Source organism: Oncorhynchus masou, chromosome 23, assembly GCF_036934945.1.
Source record: "Oncorhynchus masou masou isolate Uvic2021 chromosome 23, UVic_Omas_1.1, whole genome shotgun sequence".
Lineage (NCBI taxonomy): Eukaryota > Metazoa > Chordata > Actinopteri > Salmoniformes > Salmonidae > Oncorhynchus > Oncorhynchus masou.
In genome coordinates this window covers 51,102,696-51,128,677 of record NC_088234.1, presented here as the reverse complement: position 1 = coordinate 51,128,677, position 25,982 = coordinate 51,102,696, and the positions used below count along the sequence as shown (strand labels likewise).

At 44.0% G+C, this 25,982-nt stretch overlaps 1 protein-coding gene across 1 annotated transcript in view; it reads left to right on the top strand.

Annotated features, from left to right (window-relative positions):
• Positions 1-6,648: 6,648 nt before the first annotated feature.
• Positions 6,649-25,982, top strand: part of LOC135511007 (B-cell lymphoma/leukemia 11A-like) — a 53,681-nt gene continuing 34,347 nt past the window's right edge. The window contains 2 exon segments of the mRNA XM_064932433.1: positions 6,649-6,964; positions 11,355-11,750. Coding sequence (XP_064788505.1) covers positions 6,910-6,964; positions 11,355-11,750 — 451 coding nt within the window. The 5' untranslated portion in view covers positions 6,649-6,909.

Here is a 25,982-nt window from a genome sequence, read left to right as displayed (position 1 = left end):
CTAGGCTACATAGGTCTAATATATTTAGCTACAACACACGCACAACACACATATAGACCGTCCTTATCGGGAAGGTTTTGTTTCCGAGAATGTGAGTTTTATCAGTTGATCAAATAATTATCAAAGATGGCTCTCGCTATCAGTTCAGTAAATAAAAACAGCAGATTATGAGTATTTTCCCCCAAATCAATGCATTAATTTACTTTCAATTCACTGCTCGGTTTTCTCTTCAGGAATACACATGGGATTGACCTCAACCTGACGCACTGCATACATTCAATTGTAGTTCATTCGGCAAAACATTGTAGGCTATAGGCCTACTTCAATATTATATTAGGCCTGATATAACTAGGCCTCATGTTTAAAATAGTAGTCGAAACAGGTGATCCAACACGTAGGCCAATGGATATTTTCATTAACCGTTTCACTGATTCTTGGCAAGCCAATATTTGAAGTTGCCTTGTTCTTTTTGTTCTGTTACAAGCCAATATTTGAAGTTGCCTTGTTCTTTTTGTTCTGTTACAAGCCAATATTTGAAGTTGCCTTGTTATTTTTTTGTGTTACATTAGCCTGCCTAACCGTTTAGAAATATTCTTACTCCCATGATTACACATTCGATTTAAATCGATTTCTTTTTTTCCCCTGTAGATATTGTAGGCTTTTGAGGAGGATTTGAGCGTCGACAATGGAATTTCGATAGATCTCAAATTTCTTCCAAAAAATAACTCTAAGCCTACTGGGATATACCAATGTTCTAAGTCGTCATAGTGCAAGTCTCATACGGCGAGTAAACGATGAGAATGCCTGGTATAGTGCACGATACTGTAATATGTTGGTCATTAATTACAAATGAGAGATAGGACTCGACTGAGACCATGCAGCTGTGATTTGCTGATTGTTGACACTAGAGGGCGTCTGAGTCCTTGATAGAGGAAGTGATACCAGTGCCATGTTCATTGCCACCAAGCGCGTCAGAACGGGAAAATAGAAAACTCATGTCTGTCTGTATTAAAACAGGTTTGAAGCAGGAAATACATTAATATGTGGGCTATCGCTTACTTTTATGTTTGTCAATTTCTCTGTTTAATGAGTAGGCGTAGGGGTAGGCCTTGGCTTAATATGTATTATTTAGATTAACCTAAAAGTTTGTTGATTATGATAAACGTGTGATTATATTAGGTCTACGATAATCTCTTGAACATACAGCACTCCATGAAAAATGTAATTCATGAAAAATATAACAAACGATAGGTTATTTATTTGACTATACAGGAAACCTTATGCACTCAACATTTAAACACACTGAGATTGCAATGCCGAGATTCCCATATTTGAACAATTGTGTCTCTTGGATAAACGTCCGTCAATGTATTTCAGATCTAACTAACATTAATGCACTGACATAGGAGGCAGGCAGGCCTCCGCTCAACAGATAAATGGTTGGCGTCCCATGTGGACCATCTCGGCCTCCCCATTCATCATCATAACAAGCGTTTAGTGTAAAATTAACAACGACTTAACTACTACAGCAATAAACATGGTCATGCATTACCCCGAGATTGATGCAGATTGCTGGGTGGTATCTGCAGCCCGTCCGAGGGAGACGGGCGTTTGCGGTAGAGGAAACCTGTCCGTTTCCATTAACGCCCGAGTCATGTAATTAATTTGATGAGCTTCGCGCCTGTGTGTGTGATGTGTGTGTGATCGTACTCACGGATGTTTCTTACGAATTTGACTCGAATTATTGTCCTAGCGTAGGCCTATATGGGCTCAGACACACACACATGGAGAGCGAAGGGAAGATCAGGGTGATAATTTGGCCTATAGCTGCATAATCCTTCAGATTTGATCTAATACCTGCCGAAGCATGGGCAGCATGCGCGCCCATCACTCAGTGTTATAATGCCACATTGTGAAATCTAGCCATTAATATGAAGTGTAAGGCTGGGGATAATGCCTGGACCAGTAAAGCTTGAAATTCCCCCGAAAAGGCAAGGCTCTATTTACCAAGGATTTTGAGCTAATTCCTTGGGTTTCTCTCTGATTTGTAAAAAGAAACTTCCATTATCTTTACTGGGAGAGGGCAATGCTGAGAGAGACAGAAAAGGAGGAGATCCTAGTAGAGCTAGGCTTGACAGAGGTGCATTTAGGCCGAAATGGTCACCCGGGGTAACCCAGCCAGAATATCTTCTCCTCTCCATTTGACAGCGCGTGGCCTACGTCCCCAAACGCGCTCAATGGAGCCCTGTGTGCGTGAAGACCCACCATAAACACGCACTTTTCGCGCTTTATTTATACATTTACATTTACATTTAAGTCATTTAGCAGACGCTCTTATCCAGAGCGACTTACAAATTGGTGAATTCACCTTACTCATTAGCCTAAATTTGCTTTTTAGATGTGCCCTGCGATGTCATAACATCAACGTTTAGAGACAGATCGTTCATACCACAGAAACGATGGAATGGTCCAGCAGAAGTGTGGGAAATGGGTATAGTGAAGCATAAAGAGGCACACAGAGAATTGTTGGTTCGTATTGAGCGCTGAATTATTGCGCGAGCCCCAGGTCATTTCCATATATTGAAATGTGCCCGAGCGTCACTCAATTTCTTCCGGGCTCCCGCGCGTGGAACATGCACGTGACCACAGATTTCACCCTCTCCCCCTCTCCTTTGAGGATAGTAAAAAATATATATGTTTTGTTATAACATATTAATCGTTTGCATTGGGTTATAAGACAAAACGGGACTGTTTTGTATTTATCTTTCTGATCAATACACAGGTCGACAAAAACTGGTCAGTAGTCCATCCATTATGTAGCCCATTCTTTTTGATGAATTGACTTGAAACACAAGTCTACGAATAGGTAGGCCTATTGTAAATAAACAAGGTCTGCATGCTCACAAACATAAACAGCAATTAAAACATCTCTCTCGCACACACACGTGCACGTGATGCATGTCATTCCATGCATCCATGCAGTGTGGTGCTCGATGAATACCTCCAATGCATTAACACCGCCTGACTGATTTATGACGAATTCGGGCGCGGGCTACCATTTGCACATTGAGATTCTCGCGTCCTGGGTTCCCTCGCTCACGAGTCGTAGCGCTCTATTGGATTTGATCAATGTCTGCCTTGAGTGAGCAGGGGAGAGAGGAGGAGAAAGAGGAGGGGGAGAAAAAAAGGAAAACATTATTTGTGCCAACAGATGGAGTAGGGTGTATGGAGAGGTCGAGGTTAGCGCGCTGTGCCTGAGAATCGGCTGCGGGGTGTTAAATCGAGGGCCCGCCAAAAGCTTTCACGCTGCCATACTTACAGTAGCCTCCCTAGACTGGCCAACAAACGCGTTGTCCATGAAAGACTAGTAGGCATGTAAAGCGGCAGTTTAGGGGGAATCGATATTCATTCAAATTAACTAACAAATACATCTGCGTGGATATCTTTTGAACTTGTTCACATGTTTATGATGCCATTGTTCTATGCTATTGTGGGATACGTCGCTACAAATGAGAATTCCAATCATTGCGACGCTAGATGGTGGGCGGTCCACACTATGCAAATAATCAGTGTCAATGTAATTGCTCAGTGTGGCTAATGTTTCAGTGAAGCCTATCAAGTTCAAGAGGCCGCTGTGGCTGCCTGTCACTATAAGGTAACAGGCTACTGAATGATCACCGATTATATTATATTCCCTATTTTAAATCCATATTTAATAATTGAAAACAGTAGTAGTCTATACACAATTGTAGTTAAAGTGAATTTCCTTGTAACATCATTTTTTTTACCATTGCACCTGTGCTTAAAGCCTGATCATAAATCACAGTGACATTTAAGGTGAGCCAATCAAGTGAATTAAAAGTGTGTCCCAACAGTATTAGTACGTAGAACTATATATCCCATGCATATTGAAGTAAACTATAGGGCTTACAGTATGGTTCGACACAAGCAACACATTCACTTGATTTAGGTCAATTTAACGCGTCTTATAAACCTAGGGTCGTTACTGTACATTATGATTAGCCAACCTTTTGAATCAGGCAATCATGTCACGATACCGTTGGAGACTGAGATAATTGAAACTGCCTGACAGGCTAAATAAATATCAGCCATACATTTGTTGAATAAAAAACTATCTCAATTTTTAAACTCCTTAAGATAAATGTCCAAGAATGGGTTAGTTTAAATGGCAAACTGGCATTTAGTATCCAACTTTTTAAAACTGTAATTTATAACGCAGTCTCCATTGCTATTACTTGCGTGATATTTAATTTCAATTTCAATAGCGGTCGTTTCAAAACAATCTCACGAGTTTCCATGCTCCCTATTGTGCGTAATTGGACAAAATTGACTCCAAAAAGACGATGATACTGTATTTAAAGTTATATATACATTCTTTAAATTGTGGACCTGAAAAACTGAGATTGTTCTAAGTCAGCCAATAAAACAGTCAGCCAATTCTTGCGCGCTCGGCACTATAGGGAACATCTGGAATGATCACTGGTCAAATAGTATACAAATCGGAAAATTGTAGAATTGGCATATTCACAAATAATTATTTTATTGGGTATTGAATGGTTGTAAGCCCGTATTGCTTGCGTAAAAAACTTTAAAGAAAATACAATAAATGCGTAATGCGTCCGCCATTCTGATGCTGATTAATGTTTTAATCAGTCAGAAACAAATAATTAGGCTCTTTCGATCAAGTCGCCTTGGGTCTGTATAACTGTATAAGAAACAACTTTAGTGTGCTGTTATATTGTTATTACCATATATTCCACATACTTCCATACATATCACATTGCATTAGGCTTTGTATTAATCAGATTGTTCATCGCTTTCATACAGCGGAATTAGGCTACGTCTGTAAACTCTTATCAGCGCCTGAACTTTGACGCCCCGTAATAACAGTCTGTATAAGCATAGCCTTCAGTACTCCCATACCACAGCACACCAAGCTTCGTCCGCGCGCAACGAAAAACTAGTCTCAACCTGTAAAATATTTCACTCACTGGTCATACATTTTTTTTCTCGTAGACGTTGAACGTAGCACCTCCACCACTCCAGGTCGTCTCTCTCTCTCTCTCTCTTTTTTCTCTCTCCCCCTCCGTTCTATAATGCTCTGTCCCTTTCCCCGGACGTGTCCCCGGTCCGTGTGTGCAGCTCACGCTTGCCCTGCGCTGCGGCGCTTCGCTCCTTCACTATGCTTCAGTCGCTGTCTAGTCACACTTCAGCTATAGTTCGCTATAGGCTGCTTCATTCCTCTCCTCCACCCTCCCCACACTCTTGTCATCGCATTTGTTATGTCTTCTTAGGTGTCGTTATTTAGTCTGCACGGGCGGTGTTTAACCCGTCTTATATTACCAAACCCCATTATGTGAGTATTTACACCCCCTCCCCCATCCGCAGGTTCAACCTGAAACACATCTGAAACGTATTAGCCCACATGGGTGCTTATGGGAAGACTCCCACGGTCTGTTCTTCAATGAGTTTGGATTTCACAGAAAGTGTCTGGTCTCGAAGTTTGACCCTAGTGCCCACTAACCCGCCTCGCCCACTGAACCCAAAACTCAACTCTGAAGATCCAAAGAACGGTATAGCACGGATTGGACACCTCTCTTATGTTTCATGTCCCGGGGTGGTTCTCTATTACTGCGCGCGCGCGTAAGGTTTAATCTCCTTGCCCTCTCGCCAGAACCTGTCTGTCCAGTTCATGCAACCCTATATTCACGCGCTCCGTTTCGTTCGTTTCAATGGCGCTTCGCCCTTTCTCCTTATGTACCTATTCTGCACTTTGCACTCTGCATTTACACACACACACACACACACACACACACACACACACACACACACACACACACACACACACACACACACACACACACACACACACACACACACACACACACACACACACACACACACACACACACACACACACACACACACACACACACACACACACACACACACACACACACACACCAGGAGTGTTACAATAATGTATTCTCTTTCTACCACATAGCTCCAGCCCCGACTCGAGTCCCCTGATCAATGTCCACCAATGCAACAGCCTCTGTTAAATGTCTCTCTCTCTCTGTTTCTCTCTTTTTTTCTCATTCTCAATTTCTCTCTTTCCCTCCCCGCATGCAGCATACGTCTGGCCCCCTTCGAGCTCCTGTCCACTGGCTTTCCTTGCTCTGTTTCACTTCGTCCACCCCCCCCCCCCACCCCCACACACACTCTCCGCTCCCGCCTCCCTCCCTCTCACACACACACACACACACACACGCACACACACACGCACGCACACACACACGCACGCACGCACACACACACACACACACACACACACACACACACACACACACACACACACACACACACACACACACACACACACACACACACACACACAGTGCACATTGCTTTCATTAGACATCTCTTTCTCTCTCCCTCACTCTCTCCCTCCCCCAAGTACCTCTTGTCCGGCCCCCTGATCTTTCTGTCCATTGGCTTCCCCGGGTCTATCTTTCATGTCCAGCCCCTAATGAGTGTCCATTGGTTTTGTTATTTCCCTTCCCTCCTCCCACTTTGCCGCTTCGCCCTGCCCATGTTTTGTATGTCTGTGTCCATCCATCTCCTGACGTTCAAGTTCGCAGGAACGTCACGTCCGCACTTGAACTTGCAGCTCAGGGGGGCTTTTGCCATTTTTTCATCTCTCTCCCTCGCTCTCTTTTAAAAAAAGCCATGACGGCGATCCCACAATCCATCTTCCCTGCGCCATCGTTGTATTATTTCTAATTTATTTTGGATGTCAAAGGCATTGATGAAGATATTTTCTCTGGAGTCTCCCTTCTAACCCGGCTCTCCCGATGTGAACCGAGCTGAACGCTGCCACCAGCCACCATGTCTCGCCGCAAGCAAGGCAAACCCCAGCACTTAAGCAAACGGGATTTTTCGCGTAAGTACATCTAAATTGTCATTTCTACTTTTACCACACTCCTTTCTACCCAGTCCAATACTGTGTCCATTCAGAAAAGCGGAAACTGGGTTACATGGAGCGTGATTCAAACGGGCACTTTGGACACTGGACTGCACGGACCCGCGGTCAAGTGGACTTCACCGTGAAATCGAGGGGAGAATCTCCCCGGGTGAAATACATATGGGCCCATAGCATATTCTACCCAGGCTGAAAGAGAAAAGTTTGATCCAGCTTTCACCCCTGCGAAAAATCGGAGAAGTTTGCAGCGAGAATGGCATTACATTCATAGGCACTGGCTTTAGTGCTCCCGTTGCCTCCGCCACTAAAGTGCATAGGCTACATTAAGGTACGCGGAGCGTATGGGTATATGCATGCTTTCCGCGGAGCTATGTAGAATATCGCCCGGAATATCCTGTACCGGTGCCTGTCATGGATCGAGGCAGGTTTTTCCCCTCTCGTGCTATTTTTGGAAGGTTTTCAAAAACCTGGAAGTGGATTTTGTTTGGGAAAAATCTCGTGTCCAACTGTTTACAAGCACGGAGCGCGCGTGTAGCTCCTCGAAATATATATATATATATATATAAAGGCTTATTTGTACCCTGCTTGTCCATATATCCTTATCGAACGGATTATAGTGTTTACATTGATTCTGCAAGGTGTTCTCATATAGTGGCGGGAAGCATATGCTTCATGCTGTCTCGAGTAGCCTAGTAAAAGAGGGTGCTTTCGTAAAGAGCAACAGGACCAGCGCATTTTCTTTTCTATAGCCTATTTTTCTTCCCCACTTTTTACCAACCCAAATTTGGAGCATTGGTATTTATTTTAGTTTATCATGCAGTTCATTACCCTGAGGTAAGACAAAACAAGAATAGCGATGAAATGTTATTTATACTGTAATTACAATGTCAAGAAAATGTTGAATAATAATACATTTTTACGTTTAACTCGTCTATATGGAAAACTCCGCTTAGCACACATTTATTTGGATATGGTTGATTTTGATATGGTTGATTTTGTTTACATACATAACCAGCATGTTTACAATGTTACAAGCTGCAGGCAGTTAGCTAAATATGCGTTTGTAACAAGAGGATCACTAAGGTAGCATGTCCAATACCCGTTGTTGCCACACCGTGTATTTGTCCTGCAATCGTCCCTTCAGTAGCGCTCGAATGGTGTTATATGCGATAACATGCCCTAGATCCACGTTGTTGTAACATTGTATCGTATCGTGTGGCATTATTAGGTTTCCGCATGAAGTCGAGTGGCTTTAGACATATCTCTGGGTTTCAGTGGAGCCAGGGCATACTGCCCAGCTGCATCGGCAGGCTTTTGTTCGTGTCGGAATCCCGTCGCTAGGAGGCAGACAACGATCAGAAACTGGAAGTGAACTTGAACCTGATCAATTTCACCGCCACCTCAATCTACATATTTGAGGATATGTTTAGAATGCAGGGAAATGCATAAGAGGATTTTATACGGCACGTTTCCCCTCCTCTTTTCTCTCCAGTTTCGAATACAGTCATTTTCTACATGGTATGGAAGTTGAACACATTTCAAAACAAATGTCAACATTCTGTAGTCCTATATTTGTTTAAACTACCTAAACGCAAAAATATCCATAAAAAAATCTTCAGACCCTTTTTATTTTATTTGAAATGGTCGAAAATATCATATTTTACAGTAAATAAATAGATTTATTTAATGCGAAAATGCATCACAAAACTTGTCCATATGAATAAAAGATAGGCCTATGGTGGCTTTAAATTAAGGGTTGAATGGTTTTTTTGTCACATATTTCGTATTAGGACAAAAATGACTATTAGTTGTCCATATTTCCTGCCGATAAGGAAGGTATCAATAGTGTTAATGGTAGGCTAATCAAACCCCTTGAAATGTAATGGTATTTACAGAAGTGGGAGAAGAGATATGTTACTAATGTTTACCACCTTTCATTCATATGGGCTGTGCATCAAACAACACACACCGTTTGTTCCACATTGTGCAGAAATTACAGTTGTTTTTAATATCATGCAGAATGAAATCACTTTCAAATCCATGAATTCATGTGTAGTACTGCCTTACATAGCGTGCTTTTCTTATAGCCTGTTAGAAAATAATTGTTCCACGACAGTTTTCTTCTTCTATTTATTGATTTGCCACGCCGAATTGAATTAGTGACAAATCATGTTTATCCCACACATTATAGGAATAGGCCTCAAATGTAATGTATCTCAGTGTGCCTACTCTGATGTTGCCTATATTTTAGTTTTTATCTGATATTGATTGCATCACATTGGTTTAGGAGCCGGACATGTATTCGTGGAAGTGATATTATTCAGTTCATGTTTCGAATATGTACATATGTCCAGGTTTCTCGTCTCCTTCAATACCATTTCAAGCAGTTCAATGTAGACTGCACAATATGGTGCTAGATACTTTGCATAGGCATCTGCAGAAAAAGATGCAATCAAATAATATCATTCAAATATGTGTTTATCCCTTTGTAATTAAAACCAACAATGCGTTATGCAACTCTATAAAATCTACTCTCAGTTCAAGTTTAAGGTGAGGGCTTAGTCTGCTTTCATTAGATTTTATCCAGTGAATTTAATGCCTAGGGCTGTTGTATAACCTCGGCTGTTCTGGTGGTAGACCTGACGTTAAATTAAGAGTAGTAACCGCGCAATGTTATCTCTATGTCCCTGTTCGCTCGCAGATGTCGTGTAGGATTGCTCGTTCAAATGATATTTCCTTGCGCGCGGTGGGAGCCAACCCACATTCCGCCCTCTCTCTCTCTCTCTCTCTCTCTCTCTCTCTCTCTCTCTCTCTCTCTCTCTCTCCCTCTGTCTCATACACACACTCTCTCACTCTATCTATTATCTATCTGGCTCTAGGTTGGGCGGAAATAAATGTAACCTCAGTTCACAGGATCCTATCTATTTTATCAAACATCCCTACCAATCATCAGCCACTACAAATTGAAATCTATTTTTTGATTCTCAGTGGTTTTAAGTTCATTAAAATGTGAAATTGGCAGCTTAGTAAAGAAGGTCAAGATGCTTAACCATTAGGAAGCTAAAACGAAAGCTACTCTCACCTCAGAGCGACAGATTTCAAACACGACGGCCCGCTCAGTAGTAGGCTACTTAGTAGTAATAGTGGACTCCTGTCTAACCTCCCTTTGTGATGAAATAGCTCCCATTTACACAGCTCGTCTGTCCGTGTATAACAAGACTGACACTCCCCGTGTGACAAAAGGCAACTTTCAAACGAGTCAAGCGTTAATCCCGGCTTCCACGGCGAGGAATTTACTTGAACGGTTCCTTAAGGCTGATTTCCGGCTGTAAAAGTGGTTATATAGGAACTGTAAGTCACACGCGCAAAGAGTCCAGGAGAGTTCTTTTTATTTCGAAACACTCAGGCTGCTCGTCTTTTCTGCACACACATATGTTGAAAACATTTGTAATATCCCCCATAATGAATTGAGAGAAACAAGCTTGATCCTATATTAACTATTATTCTATCACACATTGTAATGTGATTATTCTGCACCTCTAAATACTGTTTTGAATATGAAAAACACATTTTTGAAAACGATATTTGAAAAAGCATTAAACATTTTTCCTTTTGATTTTGAAGTATTCAACTGTCTCTTTCCTGCTACACTTTTGATTACTACCAGTCTATAAAAAAAGTAATTAAATTATGCCAATTTGTTATCTATCAAACTAAGGCTTTATTTGTCACACCCTACAACCCAAAATAATATTTCACATCCATTATAAAGCCTGCCTTTGATTAGATGCCTTTCTTAGTCATTGTCGTGCTAATTTCAATGGATGTAAAAGTAGGAGTGGTCATAGTATGAAATTGACAGGGTGTTAAGTGGAGCTGTCTGTCAAATGCCAGTCACACCAAAAGTTAGTCACACACTTTTCTCTGCAACACCGCCCAGGCATTACTGCCTCTGCTACTGCTACTACTACTACTACTACTACTGCTACTACTACTACTGCTACTGCTACTACTACTACTACTACTACTGCTACTACTACTACTGCTACTACTACTACTACTACTACTGCTAATACTACTACTACTACTACTGCTACTACTGCTACTGCTACTACTACTACTACTGCTACTACTACTACTGCCACTACTACTACTGCTACTACTACTACTGCTACTACTACTACTGGGGGTGTAGTCTGATGCCTACTACTAGTTTTGGCAGAATGGTGAGAGAGAACAAGTCAAAGCATGTGATCGTTGTTTTGCACGGTTGTTGATACTGCTAAATTGAACATTACGCCTCTAATTTCCCTTCTCCCTCCCTCCCTCCCTCCCTCGTTGCTGCTTACAGCCGAGCCCCTGCCTGCCATCGTCTCGGAGGAGCTCTCGTCGGAACGCTGCTCACAACGCTCGGACCGTTCAGAGAATGGCACGGGCACACTACGGGTTGCCGTGGAGACGGAGCATGACCTATTGACCTGTGGTCAGTGCCAGGCCACCTTCCCCCTGGGGGACATCTTGCTCTTCATTGAGCACAAGAGGAAGAGATGTCATGGACCCCCCTGTCTGGCCAGGGGCCTGGACAAGCCCCCCTCCCCCTCACCAGACCTGGCCCTCACTCCCTCGCCCTTCCTGGCCTCACTCCGCACGCGCCCCGTGGAGGTGGGCGTCCAAGCCACGCCGGGGGCCGATGATGACCGCTTCTCGTTGCCCAGAGGGATCTGCCCCAAGCAGGAACACATCCCAGGTAACCACCATTCCCCACAACATGTTGTCATTACATAAACAATAGGAGCTGTGTTTCAAATTCATGTACACTATCTCTGTTGGCATAGGTGAACTTGAGTGAACGTGCAGAAACATGTGTGCGTCATAAGGCTAGCCGTGCATGGGCGCATGTTTACGTTTTGAAGTGTGTCACAAACCACTATTATATGCAGTGACGTGTTTGAATATGTATAGCCCTTGTGGGCTTGTGCGTTTATGTTGGGGAGGCGGGGGGTGTCGTGTAGTGTGTGTAAGCATAGACGGGGTACTGCAGAGGCCATATATTGGGCGGAAATGTTCCCTCTCCCTATAGGATTTGCAGTCCTAAGAGACCCAGTGTGAATGCCACTGCCATGATTGGCTCAGATTGGGTCCTCGTTTAAGTGATCCATCTGATTAGCTAGGACTGATAGGCTAGGGGCGGAGTCTATTCCGGCTAACCACAACTGTGAAACATCACAGGGAAGCCCAGAAGAATAGGATAAAATAAAAACACATCTTATGACTTGATTTATGGATTGTTATCTCATCCCTGTCTCATATCGCCTTGTTCTTGCTGGCTGGAGTTCTTAATTAGAGACACATGCATCATAGTGCTGCTGCTCTCTAGCGGTGTGTGTGAATATTTGTGTGTGTGTCTTTACGGATACATATGTGTGTGTGTGTGTGTGTGTGTCAGCCTGCAGAGGGGAAACGGTTAACTTGGCACAGCAATTGACCTCAGATCCATTGAGTTTGACAGAGAGAGGATGGGGGGAAGGTTGGTTTTCCACAGTAATCAAATATAGCCCAATGGCAAAGTGACACTGGTAACCTTGACTTAGTGGCCATTTTGCAATGGCCTAAATTGGGGCACAGGGTGGGTGCACTGGCTGGCAATGCTGCGGACTCAACCCACCCACCATGCAGGGAAACAAAGGTTTGGCACATGGGTCAATGTGTGTGTGTGTGTGTGTTTGTGACACTGCGTGTTGGAGGGAGTGGTTTAGAGATTTTTATATAATTACACGGTTGTGCAGTGTGTATATGCCTGTACGAGGGCATACACAAATTCTGTGATGTATGTGTTTTTGTCTGTGTGTGTGTGTGTGTCCACGGTTTCTCTGGGATATGTGTTCATTCCTTTTCAGGATGTGTGTTCCAGTTTCCCCATATAGGCTACAGCTTTATAGTGTGTGTCATTCCATGTGTGTGTGTGTGTGTGTGTGTATGCTTCCGTTTGTGTGTTCTGTTGTGAGGCTCTCATCTGGAGTGTGTGTGTGTGTGTGTGCCGCTTGCACGGTGTGTGTCTGGGGGCTCTGTGAGAAATGCTGCTGTAGTTCTCTCATGTGGCTCTAGCAGATGTCTCCTGATCTCACTGTGGTCTCTCCCCACCACATCTTACACCAGTAAACAAAGGCTTGCATATTCTTACGCTCTCCATTTCTCTATTTCCTTTCATACTCTCTTGTTTCCTTCTCATTTCTCTAACTCTCTCTCTCACTCTGTCTGCTATTTCTTTCCCACCTCTCTCTCTCCTCCTCTTTCCCCCTTAGTCTTTCTTTCTTTCTTTCTTTTTCACTCTGTGCAGTATAACAGCGGCGGAGTGTACACTCGGTTATGATGGCTCGCCGAGGAAGAGTCGTTTATTTAAAGCATCTTAACGCCACTAATTATTTGTTATAGTGTAGTTTTTCTGTCTATTTCAATTAGGGTTCTCTTTCAGTGGTTGACTGGCAGCACTAAATAAGGCCTGAGAAAAGATGAACTAGTCGGATGGATGCGAGCAACAAAACAAGACTGTTAATCACTCTGCTTGTAAACAACGGCAGAAAGGCTTGGGAATATAGAGAGTTAAAGGGCGGATTTCAAGGTGGCCATAATTACAGTTCCTCTAGATATTATTTTACAGTTTTCATCTGGCCTGTCTCATATATGTGTGTTTGAGTGTGCAAGTGCGTGTGTTGTATAGAAATGCAGGGTAGTGACTGTCTCTGTTTTAGTCCATGTCTTCTCATCAGGCGAGATATCCAGGCTTTAGGAAATGTGTCTGGCCTGGATCATCCTCATCAACAATCATTTAGATCTGACCTTTGATCCTTTAATATTGGTTTCGTGATTGGCTTCTGGATTTTGGTATGGAATAGACTCCAGACAGGCCCATTTCGGTGGTACGTTGGGCATAGAAATGTAGAATAAGGTGAAACCCACCGTGTGTGTGTGTGTTTTGTATGAGTGTGTGTGTGCAGTATGAGTGTGTGTGTGTGTGCATGCGTGTGTGTGTGTGTGTGTGTGTGTGTGTGTGTGTGTGTGTGTGTGTGTGCGTGCATGCGTGCGTGCGTGCGTGTGTGTGTGTGTGTGTGTGCGCGCGCGTGCACGCACTTGCTCATGCGTGTGTCGGTCTTACCTGGTTCCCCAGCTCATTGTCCTCTTTAGTTCATTCTTAACGGATCGGCAATGCTAATCAGGGTCGTGTCTCGACTCTTGTGTGTGTGTGTGTCTGCTTAGCCATTTTGTTTTTAAGATAAGATGTTGCTGCAATTTCAGCACAAATGATCCCAGCCATTTAAACACACACACACGCACACACACACACACACACACACACACACACACACACACACACACACACACACACACACACACACACACACACACACACACACACACACACACACACACACACACACACACACACACACGGTCTCAGCCAGCAGCTAAACTGGCTTATTATTTACATCATAATGTAATGGGTGAGACACGTCTGGTGGGGTCAATGGTATTATAAATGAATGTTATGTTTTTGGAATCATTTGGTGTGAATTATTTATGTTTTATATTTAAAAAAAATATTACTATTATTATATTAATCCATTTTTATTGTAATTTTTAACAATCATTTTTGTAATTCTTTGTTTTACACAAAACAATGTCAGTAACAGATTTGTACAGCTATAGAGTTGTTTTTGTATTGTTTCTGCACCATGAATATTTATTACTGTGTATTATTGCATTGGTAAGTGTGGTAGTGGGGAGTTTGTCATTGGTATGTACCTTAGGAAAATATGGAGCATTTCTCTTGTGGTGTAATTCCCGTATTTACATATCAAACAGCTCTGTTTGAAAAGACAGAAGGAAGTACCTGTCGGGGAGTGTGTGTGTGTGTGTGTTCCATGTGGATTGTTGTCCTTGATTTTACTACAACCACATTAGGTTGGGATTTCTTACGCTCTTTAGTCTATTGATGCTACACTGTGTGTTCTGTGAGTACTAACACAGCACTAAACTGATTGTACCATGTGTAATGTCATGGTAAAAAAAGCATGAATGATTGTGCAACACTGAAATATATTATTCTTCCACTAACCCCATCACAATGTGGTATACAAAGCACTTGAGCCTTGTTGTTACGAAGATATCTCTGTCTCCATGACTTTCTCTGGCTCTGTATATTCCAATGTACACTTTATGGTCTGGAGTCTCTGCATATTTTGTGCTGTTGATGCTACGGATAAGCTAAAGCCGGGCTATGACATGATTGCTGTTGCGATGTGGTACATCAGGCGATTCGCCTGCACCGCTAGCACTGCTAGTGTTTGTTAAATGCACCTTTATCTTTTGCTTTCATTTCAGAGCTCTCTCTCTCCCACTCTTCTTTTCTCTCAAACACTTTCTCTATATCATTTTATTATAATCATATTTGATGCTTTCTCTCCCTAGTTCTCTCTTTTGCTTATCCTCTCTTTCTATGCCTATCTATCTATCTATCTATCTATCTATCTATCTATCTATCTATCTATCTATCTATCTATCTATCTATCTATCTATCTATCTATCTATCTATCTATCTATCTATCTATCTATCTATCTATCTATCTATCTATCTATCTATCTATCTATCTATCTATCTATCTATCTATCTATCTATCTATCTATCTATCTATCTATCTATCTATCTATCTATCTATCTATCTATCTATCTATCCACTTCACTCTATCTTTGCAATAGTGTTAAAAGTCAATGCAAATCGGGGGCACCCAATTGGTATGGAATCAATTACATTGTGTGCTTGTGTGAGTGCTTGTGTGAGTGCATGTGTCATATGTGTGTGTGTGTATGTGTGCGTGTGCGTGCATACGTGCGTGTGTGTGTGTGCGTGCGTGTGTGCATACGAGCCAGCTGCAGTCTCTAATGCCAAAACACCATGCTGAACTAGTGAGTGAGCGTGTGTGTCTGTGTGAGAACAAAGCATCAGAATCTCCCTACCATTACCCCGTTGTCTCTCGCTGTCTAAATCCCCCACCACTTCATACGCCACTGTCTGTCACGACACCAGGGATCATCAAAGAGTCATTTGGTTTTGCTGAGAGGGTGTGTGGAAACATACTCTTATGCTGGTCTGCTTGTTTTTCCTAGGCCCCTCTGTAAGGATTGGGTTGAAGGAGGTGTGTGGAAGGTCATTTATCGCACCTCGAATAGAGCAGTTGTAACATTGAGAGAGTGGATGATCAGCCAAGGAAAAGGTCTTCTATACACTTTGGCTGGAGATAAACACTGGACTTACCATGGCATAAGCAAAACACTGAGAATCTTTCTGTCTTTCAACTTCCATTACATTAGAAGGTTAAAGGACCCTGGACTGAATGGCTTGTTCTGCATGGCATATTTTGATGGCATGGCGATGGTGTGTGTGTTATTATTGATATTTTATGACACATTTTCGACAGGTTTTCACGTTCGTTGATTTTGACTGATATTATTAAAAATGACAGATCTACAGTAGATGTGATCTGAATTTTTTAAATAATTGTTTTACTTGTTACTATTATTAGATTTGTTTTTGATTGACAAACCATTGCCCCACCTTTGGTTTGGATTTAGTTTAGTTACATAAGGTAGTGGGATATGGATTGAAGCCTATTTGATATCATTAACCAAATCGATACAGTGACATACCTTATTATCTGATTTTGTATTGGAGTTGTCAGGCACTATGCACTATGGCGGAATATTGTTAATAGCTTATGTTTGTTTTTTTCTTTGTCAGTGATTGATTTATGTTTACTTTTCTGAATTGTAGAAAACAGAAAGCTACTGTTTTTTGATGACTCGTTTTGATACCATATGTGGTGTGTGTGTATCCACTACATCAGCCCATGACAGTGTGGTCCTAGCCTAGCTCTCTAATGATGTCAGAAGTTGTGCAAAGCTTGTCTATAAAACTGTTTATACACTACAAAGCTTATTTATATATCCCAGTGAATTACACACTGCTGTTTTATATACAAAGTCGAAGAGGCCGGCTCAATTCAGCATATTTGCATATGTGTGAGTTTATGTATACACTCTCTGTGTGTGAGCTGGACATGTGTATATGTGTTTGTGTTCTCTTAGCTGTGTATGCTTGTGTGTATTATTCTACCAGTGTGTGTGTGTGTGTGTGTGTGTGTGTGTGTGTGCGTGTGTGCGTGTGCATGTGCGTGTGCGTGTGCATGTGCGTATCCGCTCATGCGCGAGTGAGCCCCATCGGGGCGCGGTTGAACATGAAAGGGTGTGTGAGTTGGCAATGTAGCTGTAGGACATCCCCTGGCAGACTGTGCCAGGGCAGAGTTGGCACTGAGTGTGTGTGGGCAGTGTGTGTGTGTGTGTGTGTGTGTGTGTGTGTGTGTGTGTGTGTGTGTGTGTGTGTGTGTGTGTGTGTGTGTGTGTGTGTGTGTGTGTGTGTGTGTGTGTGTGTGTGTGTGTGTGTGTGTGTGTGTGTGTGTGTGTGTGTGTGTGTGTGCGTGCGTGCGTGCATGTGGGTGGGGAGAGGCTGGCTCCTGATTGGGGTTTCATGTTCGTCATTTGGCTTTACTACCACAGAAGAGCATCATTGTGGTGCAGGGGAACACACACACTTAAGTTTTTTACAGTTGTCATTTGTATGTATGTCGGGTTGCATGTGTGACAATCTGTCTGTGTTTCTGTATTTTTGTGTGTGTTCTGTAAGCATAATTCTTGTCAGATGTCAGTAGTGTGTTTTTGCTGTTCTGCTTCTATCTTTAAGGAAGGATAAGGTATAGTCCCACCAGGATAATGCCCTCTCACCCATCACCCCTGGCAAGACTACGTGTCACAACTACTGGCCTATCTCTGACAATCAATTAATGGCACTATTTTTAGTGACCAGAGAAGAACTGCCCAAACACACACAAGATGATCTCCAACGGATATTCCACCCAGTTACATCACAAAGTCTGATCCTCTTTCTTTGTTAACTTGTACTGGTGGATTTTTGTTAGGATTAATAATGGGTTTAATTCACTTTTTGGTATGAATTTATACACTAGTGTGTGCTTGCCCTTTATCATAGTCTCTTTAGCCAGGTGTGTGTGTGTGTGTGTGTGTGTGTGTTTAGCAATACTAATTATTCCGTTGTTTGTCTGTCATGCCACTGCATATAGATGAATACACTTTACTGTCCATGTTAACACACTCTAAGAAAATTTCACTTACATGAAAAGATGCATGTCTACAAGCACACACACACTCAATTACACACACACACACACACACACACACACACACACACACACACACACACACACACACACACACACACACACACACACACACACACACACACAAACACACAGACAAAAGCCCCTACCCCCTGACTGAATCTTACTGATAATCTGCTCAGGCTCATTTGAATTTTAAGCACTTCTTTAATCTTCAAAGCCCAAATTGCTTTATGAATATGCATGGTGTGGGTAGACTTTAGTTCATTACCTAGTTGTAAATTCTAATGACCATTAGGTCCTCTCAGTAATTGCCAATTGTTTTGCATTTTTGATTGGCCTAATACCATGTGCATTCTGAACACATCAGCACGGCCTGTCAGACCTTATGTGTGGAGGGGTGCATGTATATATATATATATGTGTGTGTGTGTGTGTGTGTGTGTATGTACATTTGCAGGATCGGTTGGGGTAGTGTGTTAGAGGGTAAGGAACTGCAGAGTGTAAATAACTTGTATGGTTGTAGTTTTTTTCTGTCGGGGGGGTTTGGCCTAAATTGCTGATGTAAATGAAAGTGGCGTTTTGTGTGTGAAGATTGAGAGTTCACTGGGAGATTGGACATATTTAATTTACATGATGACTTGCCACTCCCTCATTACTGCATGGGGTTTTCACACACACACACACACACCACACACACACACACACACACACACACACACACACACACACACACACACACACACACACACACACACACACACACACACACACACACACACACACACAAACACAAACGCTTGCACCCACGCACACGCATGCACGCAAACACACACACAAACACACGCACACACGCAGACACGCACACACACACATGCACACACACACATGCACACACACACATGCACACATACGCACACACACACGCAAACACACACACACGCGCGCACACACACACGCACGCAAACACACGCAAACACACACGCACGCGAACACACATACTGAACCTCTACCAAACTGTGTGTGTTTCAGGAACTTGTGGTGTAATGGTGTTGGCATGCCTGTCACTCCTCTTCCCCTCCCTCATTTTCAGTCCCTCTCTCTCTCTCCTCTTTACCCCTCTCGCCCTCTCTCATTCTCTCTCCTCTCTCCTTGAGGAAACAGATGTTAACCCCCCTCCTCTCCACCTCTCCTCCTCAGAGCTCTGATTTGAATGCGGTGCCATTTTGAAGAGAGCGATTTGTCTTGCTAAGTGAGTTTCTCTGTTAACATGGGGAAATGGGTAGAAGGGAAAATGAATTGCATCATTCAGCACCAGAGGGGGCTGGTGGGAGGAGCTATAGTAGGACAGGCTCATTATAATGGCTGGAATGGAATGAATGGAACGGTATCAAACACATCAGACATATGGAAACCTCTGTTCTATTTACTCCATTTCTGTTATTACAATGAGCCTGTCCTCCTATAGCTCCTCCCACCAGCCTCTACTGTTCAGCACTGGGATGTGGTTAGTCCCACATGCAAATATGGTCTGAAAAACAGACTCTTGATTTGCCCCAGACACACACACACACACACACACACACACACACACATACACACACACACACACACACACACACACACACACACACACACACACACACACACACACACACACACACACACACACACATACAGACATACAGAGGCATGCCAACATAGCTGCTTTCCCTCCCCAGTGGGTGGCTGAAACAGTGGAGACAGAGGGGAGAGGGGGAAGGAGAGAGAGAGAGAGGCAGATTAGGACAAGAAAGAAAGAGAGAAGTCAATCAAATAAATACATTTGTGGATAATAATGAGCCTAGACATTTAAGCAAAAGAGTGAAAAAAAGATGAAAACAACCAACAACAAACAAAACAAGAACAAGGGGTCATCTTTTTCCCTTTTGGTTCCTTGCTGTTTTTTTCTCTTCTTGTTTTTCCTCTTCCTTCGTTCCAGTTTGTGTACACATTGTGATGAAACAGAATTCTTAAGCGGGAAGAAATGAGGAACGATGTGAACGACAGTCTAATGGACACATTGAAGGGAGAGAGGGAGGGGTGGAAGTGGTGTGTCTGCCTGGGTATGGTGGGGGTTCTTGTCTCCAGTGGGATTCAGAAGGCCTGTTTCCTGAAGTCTCTTTTAGCCCGAAACACACACACACACACACGCACGCACGCACGCACGCACGCACGCACGCACGCACGCACACACACACACACACACATACACACACACACACACACACACACACACACACACACACACATAAATAAAAAGACGGTGGATCTCACAGATCCCCATCAGTTAATCTTACTGCCTAAAAAGTTCATGTACTTAATAATTTATTTGTGTTTTGGATACAGTTTCCCAGATGAATATTAACAACTTTGAAGTGAGCTAGCAAGCCAGGGGTAGGGCTTAGAGTGTGTGTGTGTGTGTGTGTGTGTGTTCGGTAGTGGATCTGCCCTCTTTCACTTCCCTGTCTCTGGTCTTTGGCCAAGGGCATGCATAATTGATCCCACACGCGCTATCATTTTCTTGATGTAATTGCCTCAGTAAGATATGATGAAATCTAATGGATAATTTATTATTTCAAAATGGGCAAAGAAACAGTGAAATGTCGGAAGGGTTTTAGGGGTGTATGGGTGGTGTGGGTGGGTGTGTGTGTGTGTGTAAGGGAATGTGATAATGAGGTGGTAGTAGAGGAGAGGAACAGCAGTGTGTGGTCGAGCGGGAAGAGAAGAGAGGGGTGAGAATGATAGAGGAGAGAGAGAGAAAAGAAGGGAAGAAAGGAGAGAGAGTTCATATTTGGCGACCCATCCCTTCCCTGCCACACCGCTCCACTTTAAATGGGCTGCCTTTCCTCAGTTCCAGATGTAGTGTCCATCACCACTGTATGTCAAATTTGGAGCCTCGTCGGGGAAAATAAACAGACACTCGCCAGTATATTAGTATATTCTCCCAGCGTGTTTCAACGTCTTAAGCATCACGTATTTAATACCTGGCTGAATGTTGAAGCATGAAAATAATCTGTAAAGCCTTGAATGCTTGCCTGACAAAAAGGACGTGAAAAGAAAAGCCACTTTTCTCTCGCATTGCCTGTAAGAACTGAAATACATGTTAAACCTCACCTCTTTTCTCTCTCCACCCCCTTTCTTCCCCTCGTTCATTCTTCCTGGCCGTTCTTTGCCGAGGCGAATATGTCTCAACACGCTGTGTGCACAAACAACTGTCTCTCTCGTATGGTGAAGTTGACTGGTTAGAAGAGACACCTGTGCCATAGTTCAAGACATCCTGGTCCAACACACATCTATATTTGATATGCCAAGAGTAGAAGAGAGAGCGAAGGGGCCAATAGAGGGAGAGAGTGGTTGTGTGGGCCACATGGAAGCCCCCATGCAGCAACAATTCTGCCCCTATAGTGAAGCTAGGAAAGGGGGCTCTAGAGGCCACTGGGTAGGCACAGCAGACAGACAGACTAATAGAAGGGCTTTGGGCAAGGAGTGCCACCCCCCTCCCACCGAATGCACACACTGAGAGAGGGGGGAGAGAGCGGGAGGGACTATGGCTGATGTCTGATGCTGGTTGTCCATTAACAGATGAACTTGGCAGAGAGCCAACTGTTTGATGAGACGGGTGTCATAGACTGTGTGCCGGGGCTGGGGCTGCTTGCGCTCCCCTCTAGCCCTTTCTCTCACTCTCCTTTCTTTCACTCTCTCTTGTTCTCACTTGCTTTTCCTTTCACACTTGATTTCTTCCTTTCTCTTATTCCTTCTACCTCTTCTTTTTCTCCCTGCCTCCTTTTCCCTGACTGTACCTGACTACACATCAAGTGCTTCCAGGTTCCCTTTTGCCCCCCCCCCCCCACCACCACCACTCTTCTATGCCCAGAACCAGTTCAGACCGGTTAGCTGGCCTTGTGGCCAGGGCCTCTGTCATCTCGCCTTAACGGAGTAGGGGAAAGAAAAACAACAAAAACGCCAAAAAGGAAAATGAAAGCTAATTTCTGATAATGCAGCTGACCTGAGGGTGCTTATCTGGTGAATTAAAAGAAATAGAGAGAGGGAGGGAGGCAGAGAAAATGAAAGAGATCAGGGCTTATCAAGGGAGAGGAAAAAAGCAATGGAGAAATGGCAGTGAAATTAGTTTGGCGTTTTTTTGGCCATTTTTGCAGGGTTGTGTTGAAAATGAAACAGGAGGTAGTTGGAGAGGAGCTGGGAGGATGTGTGTGTGTTAGATCCACATGGCCGGGTGTATGCGGAAGGCAGACATTAGCAGGAGTTCTTTATCTTTGTACAGTGTGTGATAGTGGGGTGGTACAGCTAGACACTATAGAGTCCAGTGGCAGTTGGTGCCGTTTTCTTTATGAGCATGGCCTTATTTCTATTACAGCATATGTGAAAGTCAAAAAGATATAACAAAATATAGCTAGCTCTCTCTCTTGCTTCTCCCTCATTTTTGAAGAAATTAATTTGTTCAAAACTGTTTTCTCTCTCTTTGAGTCATCTACTCATCACATTTTATGTACTGCAGTGCTAGCTAGTTGTAGCTTACACTTTCAGTACTAGATCCATTTTCTGATCCTTTGATTGGGTGGACAACATGTCAGTTCATGCTGCAAGAGCTCTGATAGGTTGGAGGACGTCCTCCGGACGTTGTCATAATTACTGTGCCTATGGAAGTCTATGGAAGGGGGAGAGAACCATTCGCCTCCTAGGTTTTGTATTGAAGTCATTGTGTCCAGAGGAGGACAGAAGCTCCTCCGGCTACCCCATGGTGCTACTCTACAGAGTGCTGTTGAAGATACTGTACACCTTATTTGCAAAACAGTGTGTTCTCATCAATTATTTGGTGACGTGAATATATTTTGTATATTTTTATCTAAAAATGATAACTTTTTTAATGTTTCACAATTTTTATTTTTATGTAATTCACTGGCGAGGATGGTCCTCCCCATTCTCCTCTGAGGAGCCTCCATTGATAAAGTCATAAAGCTTCCAAAGATAGTGGATAAATAAAGATGTCTTACTCAGGCCAATTACCATAGAAAACATTTTTTTTCTGTTAAGGGGTAGCTCTCCCATAGGCAGCTGGATATGGTCTGCTTATTTCATTGACTCAATATGAACCAGATAAAAGGAGCCAGGCAGATGTCTTGCTTCCTCCCCCCCCCCCCCCCCACCTGGGTTCAAAAGTCACTGGTAGAAAAGAGGGCGGGGATCCTTGCTGGGACGATGGCATCACACCAAAGCACCTCTCACATTCTAATGCCAGCTTGATGGATGTAGGCAGTATGCAGCAGGCCATGTGCAGTAAGGTGATCCTGGGGCATGCCCTTCTGTCCTCTCCTATCCTGGTTATGTCCTGTCATCATACTCCCTCTCAGACACCTATAGAACTTGGTCATGAGTTCAACCTTTATCCTTCAGGTCAGTCCTTACACATGTCCAGTTCTTTCAATAAGGGTTTCATGAGAGCAGGGTGTTATAAGGCATCCCACATGCCCATGTGTATGGTTGGGATACGTTTCATGCTGTGTTGGTATATTTAAGTGTGGTGGGGTGGTGTCTGTTGGACGTGTTGGTTATGCTGGTATGTGTGCAATATAGTACATTAGAGGTCAGGCAGTTTGTGTGGGTGTGTGTGTCAGTGGGTGAACCAGTGTGTGTGTGTGTGTGTGTGTGTGTGTGGGTGCCATATGACAGGGCATACGCTATTTGGAAATGGTATGAAGGACACACAGCTTTTATATGAAATGTGATCTGGACACTAAGACCAGCCTGGCTAGGCCTGAGAAATGGAGCCCGCAGGTCTAGAGAGAGAGATAGAAGTATGCATAGAAATATAGACCCACACACACACACACACACACATACACACACACACACACACACACACACACACACACACACACACACACACACACACACACCATTTTCTCGTGCCCTGGGCTGTCCTGTCTGCAGGGGAGTGGGAAGCTTACTGTCCCTACCCCTGGCCATTTTGCTCACTTTACTCCTATCCCATAGGCTATTTGTGACCGCATAAGCTGCAATAAAAATGCATTTGAACCTTCCAGCTATGATTGTTGAATAACTTTTTTTTCTCACTTTCCTAATCTATGTAAACATTTAAATCAGCACAACATGCTTCCTCCTGTGCCAGTGAAATCTCTTCCTCCGGTTTGATTATTTTCTCCCTCTAAACTAGGATTAAAATGTGGATGCCTCCGTTCATCTTTACAGAGCGTGTTGTCATCCCTTAATACAGTTTTACCCTTCCCTCTGGATACCACACTCCCACTCCCACAGCAGACAGATAGACAGAGATGCAGGGAGTGGGAGGTGAAGGAGCGACAGGGAGAGAAGGGGAGTCAGGGAGTGAGAGGTGAAGGAGCGACAGGGAGAGAAGGGGAGTCAGGGAGTGAGAGGTGAAGGAGCGACCGGGAGAGAAGGGGAGTCAGGGAGTGAGAGGTGATGGAGCGACAGGGAGAGAAGGGGAGTCAGGGAGTGAGAGGTGAAGGAGCGACAGGGAGAGAAGGGGAGTCAGGGAGTGAGAGGTGAAGGAGCGACAGGGAGAGAAGGAGAGTCAGGGAGTGAGAGGTGAAGGAGCGACAGGGAGAGAAGGGGAGTCAGGGAGTGAGAGGTGAAGGAGCGACAGGGAGAGAAGGGGAGTCAGGGAGTGAGAGGTGATGGAGCGACAGGGAGAGAAGGGGAGTCAGGGAGTGAGAGGTGAAGGAGCGACAGGGAGAGAAGGAGAGTCAGGGAGTGAGAGGTGAAGGAGCGACAGGGAGAGAAGGGGAGTCAGGGAGTGAGAGGTGAAGGAGCGACAGGGAGAGAAGGGGAGTCAGGGAGTGAGAGGTGAAGGAGTGACAGGGAGAGAAGGAGAGTCAGGGAGTGAGAGGTGAAGGAGCGACAGGGAGAGAAGGGGAGTCAGGGAGTGAGAGGTGATGGAGCGACAGGGAGAGAAGGGGAGTCAGGGAGTGAGAGGTGAAGGAGCGACAGGGAGAGAAGGGGAGTCAGGGAGTGAGAGGTGAAGGAGCGACAGGGAGAGAAGGAGAGTCAGGGAGTGAGAGGTGAAGGAGCGACAGGGAGAGAAGGGGAGTCAGGGAGTGAGAGGTGATGGAGCGACAGGGAGAGAAGGGGAGTCAGGGAGTGAGAGGTGAAGGAGCGACAGGGAGAGAAGGGGAGTCAGGGAGTGAGAGGTGAAGGAGCGACAGGGAGAGAAGGGGAGTCAGGGAGTGAGAGGTGAAGGAGCGACAGGGAGAGAAGGGGAGTCAGGGAGTGAGAAAAGAAGAATGGGAAAGAGAAGTAAAGGAGGGACCGAGAGAGAGAGGGAGGGAGGTTACGGGTCAGAGAGACGGAAGAAGACAGGGAGGATGAAGAGAGGAGGCGAAGAGGGAGAAAGAGAATCAGGTAGAGGGTACAATGTATTGGGCTCCATATTGTTTCCCCACTGTGTTGTGTGTGTTCATGGTTTTGTAGTATTATTGTACAGAGGGCAGATCCCTGTAGGCACCCGATGTTCAGCTAATGGGGTCAGGTGTGTGTAAACCTTGGTGTGTCTATGATATATGGATTATCTTTACTGTGGCATATTTAGTTTAGGTGCTGTCGCTGGTCAGTGGTGTGAATGATGAATGGAGATGTCCACCAGATTCACCCGAGCACCTGTGGTCCCTCGCTCTCCTGCGGTGGGCCTTAGATA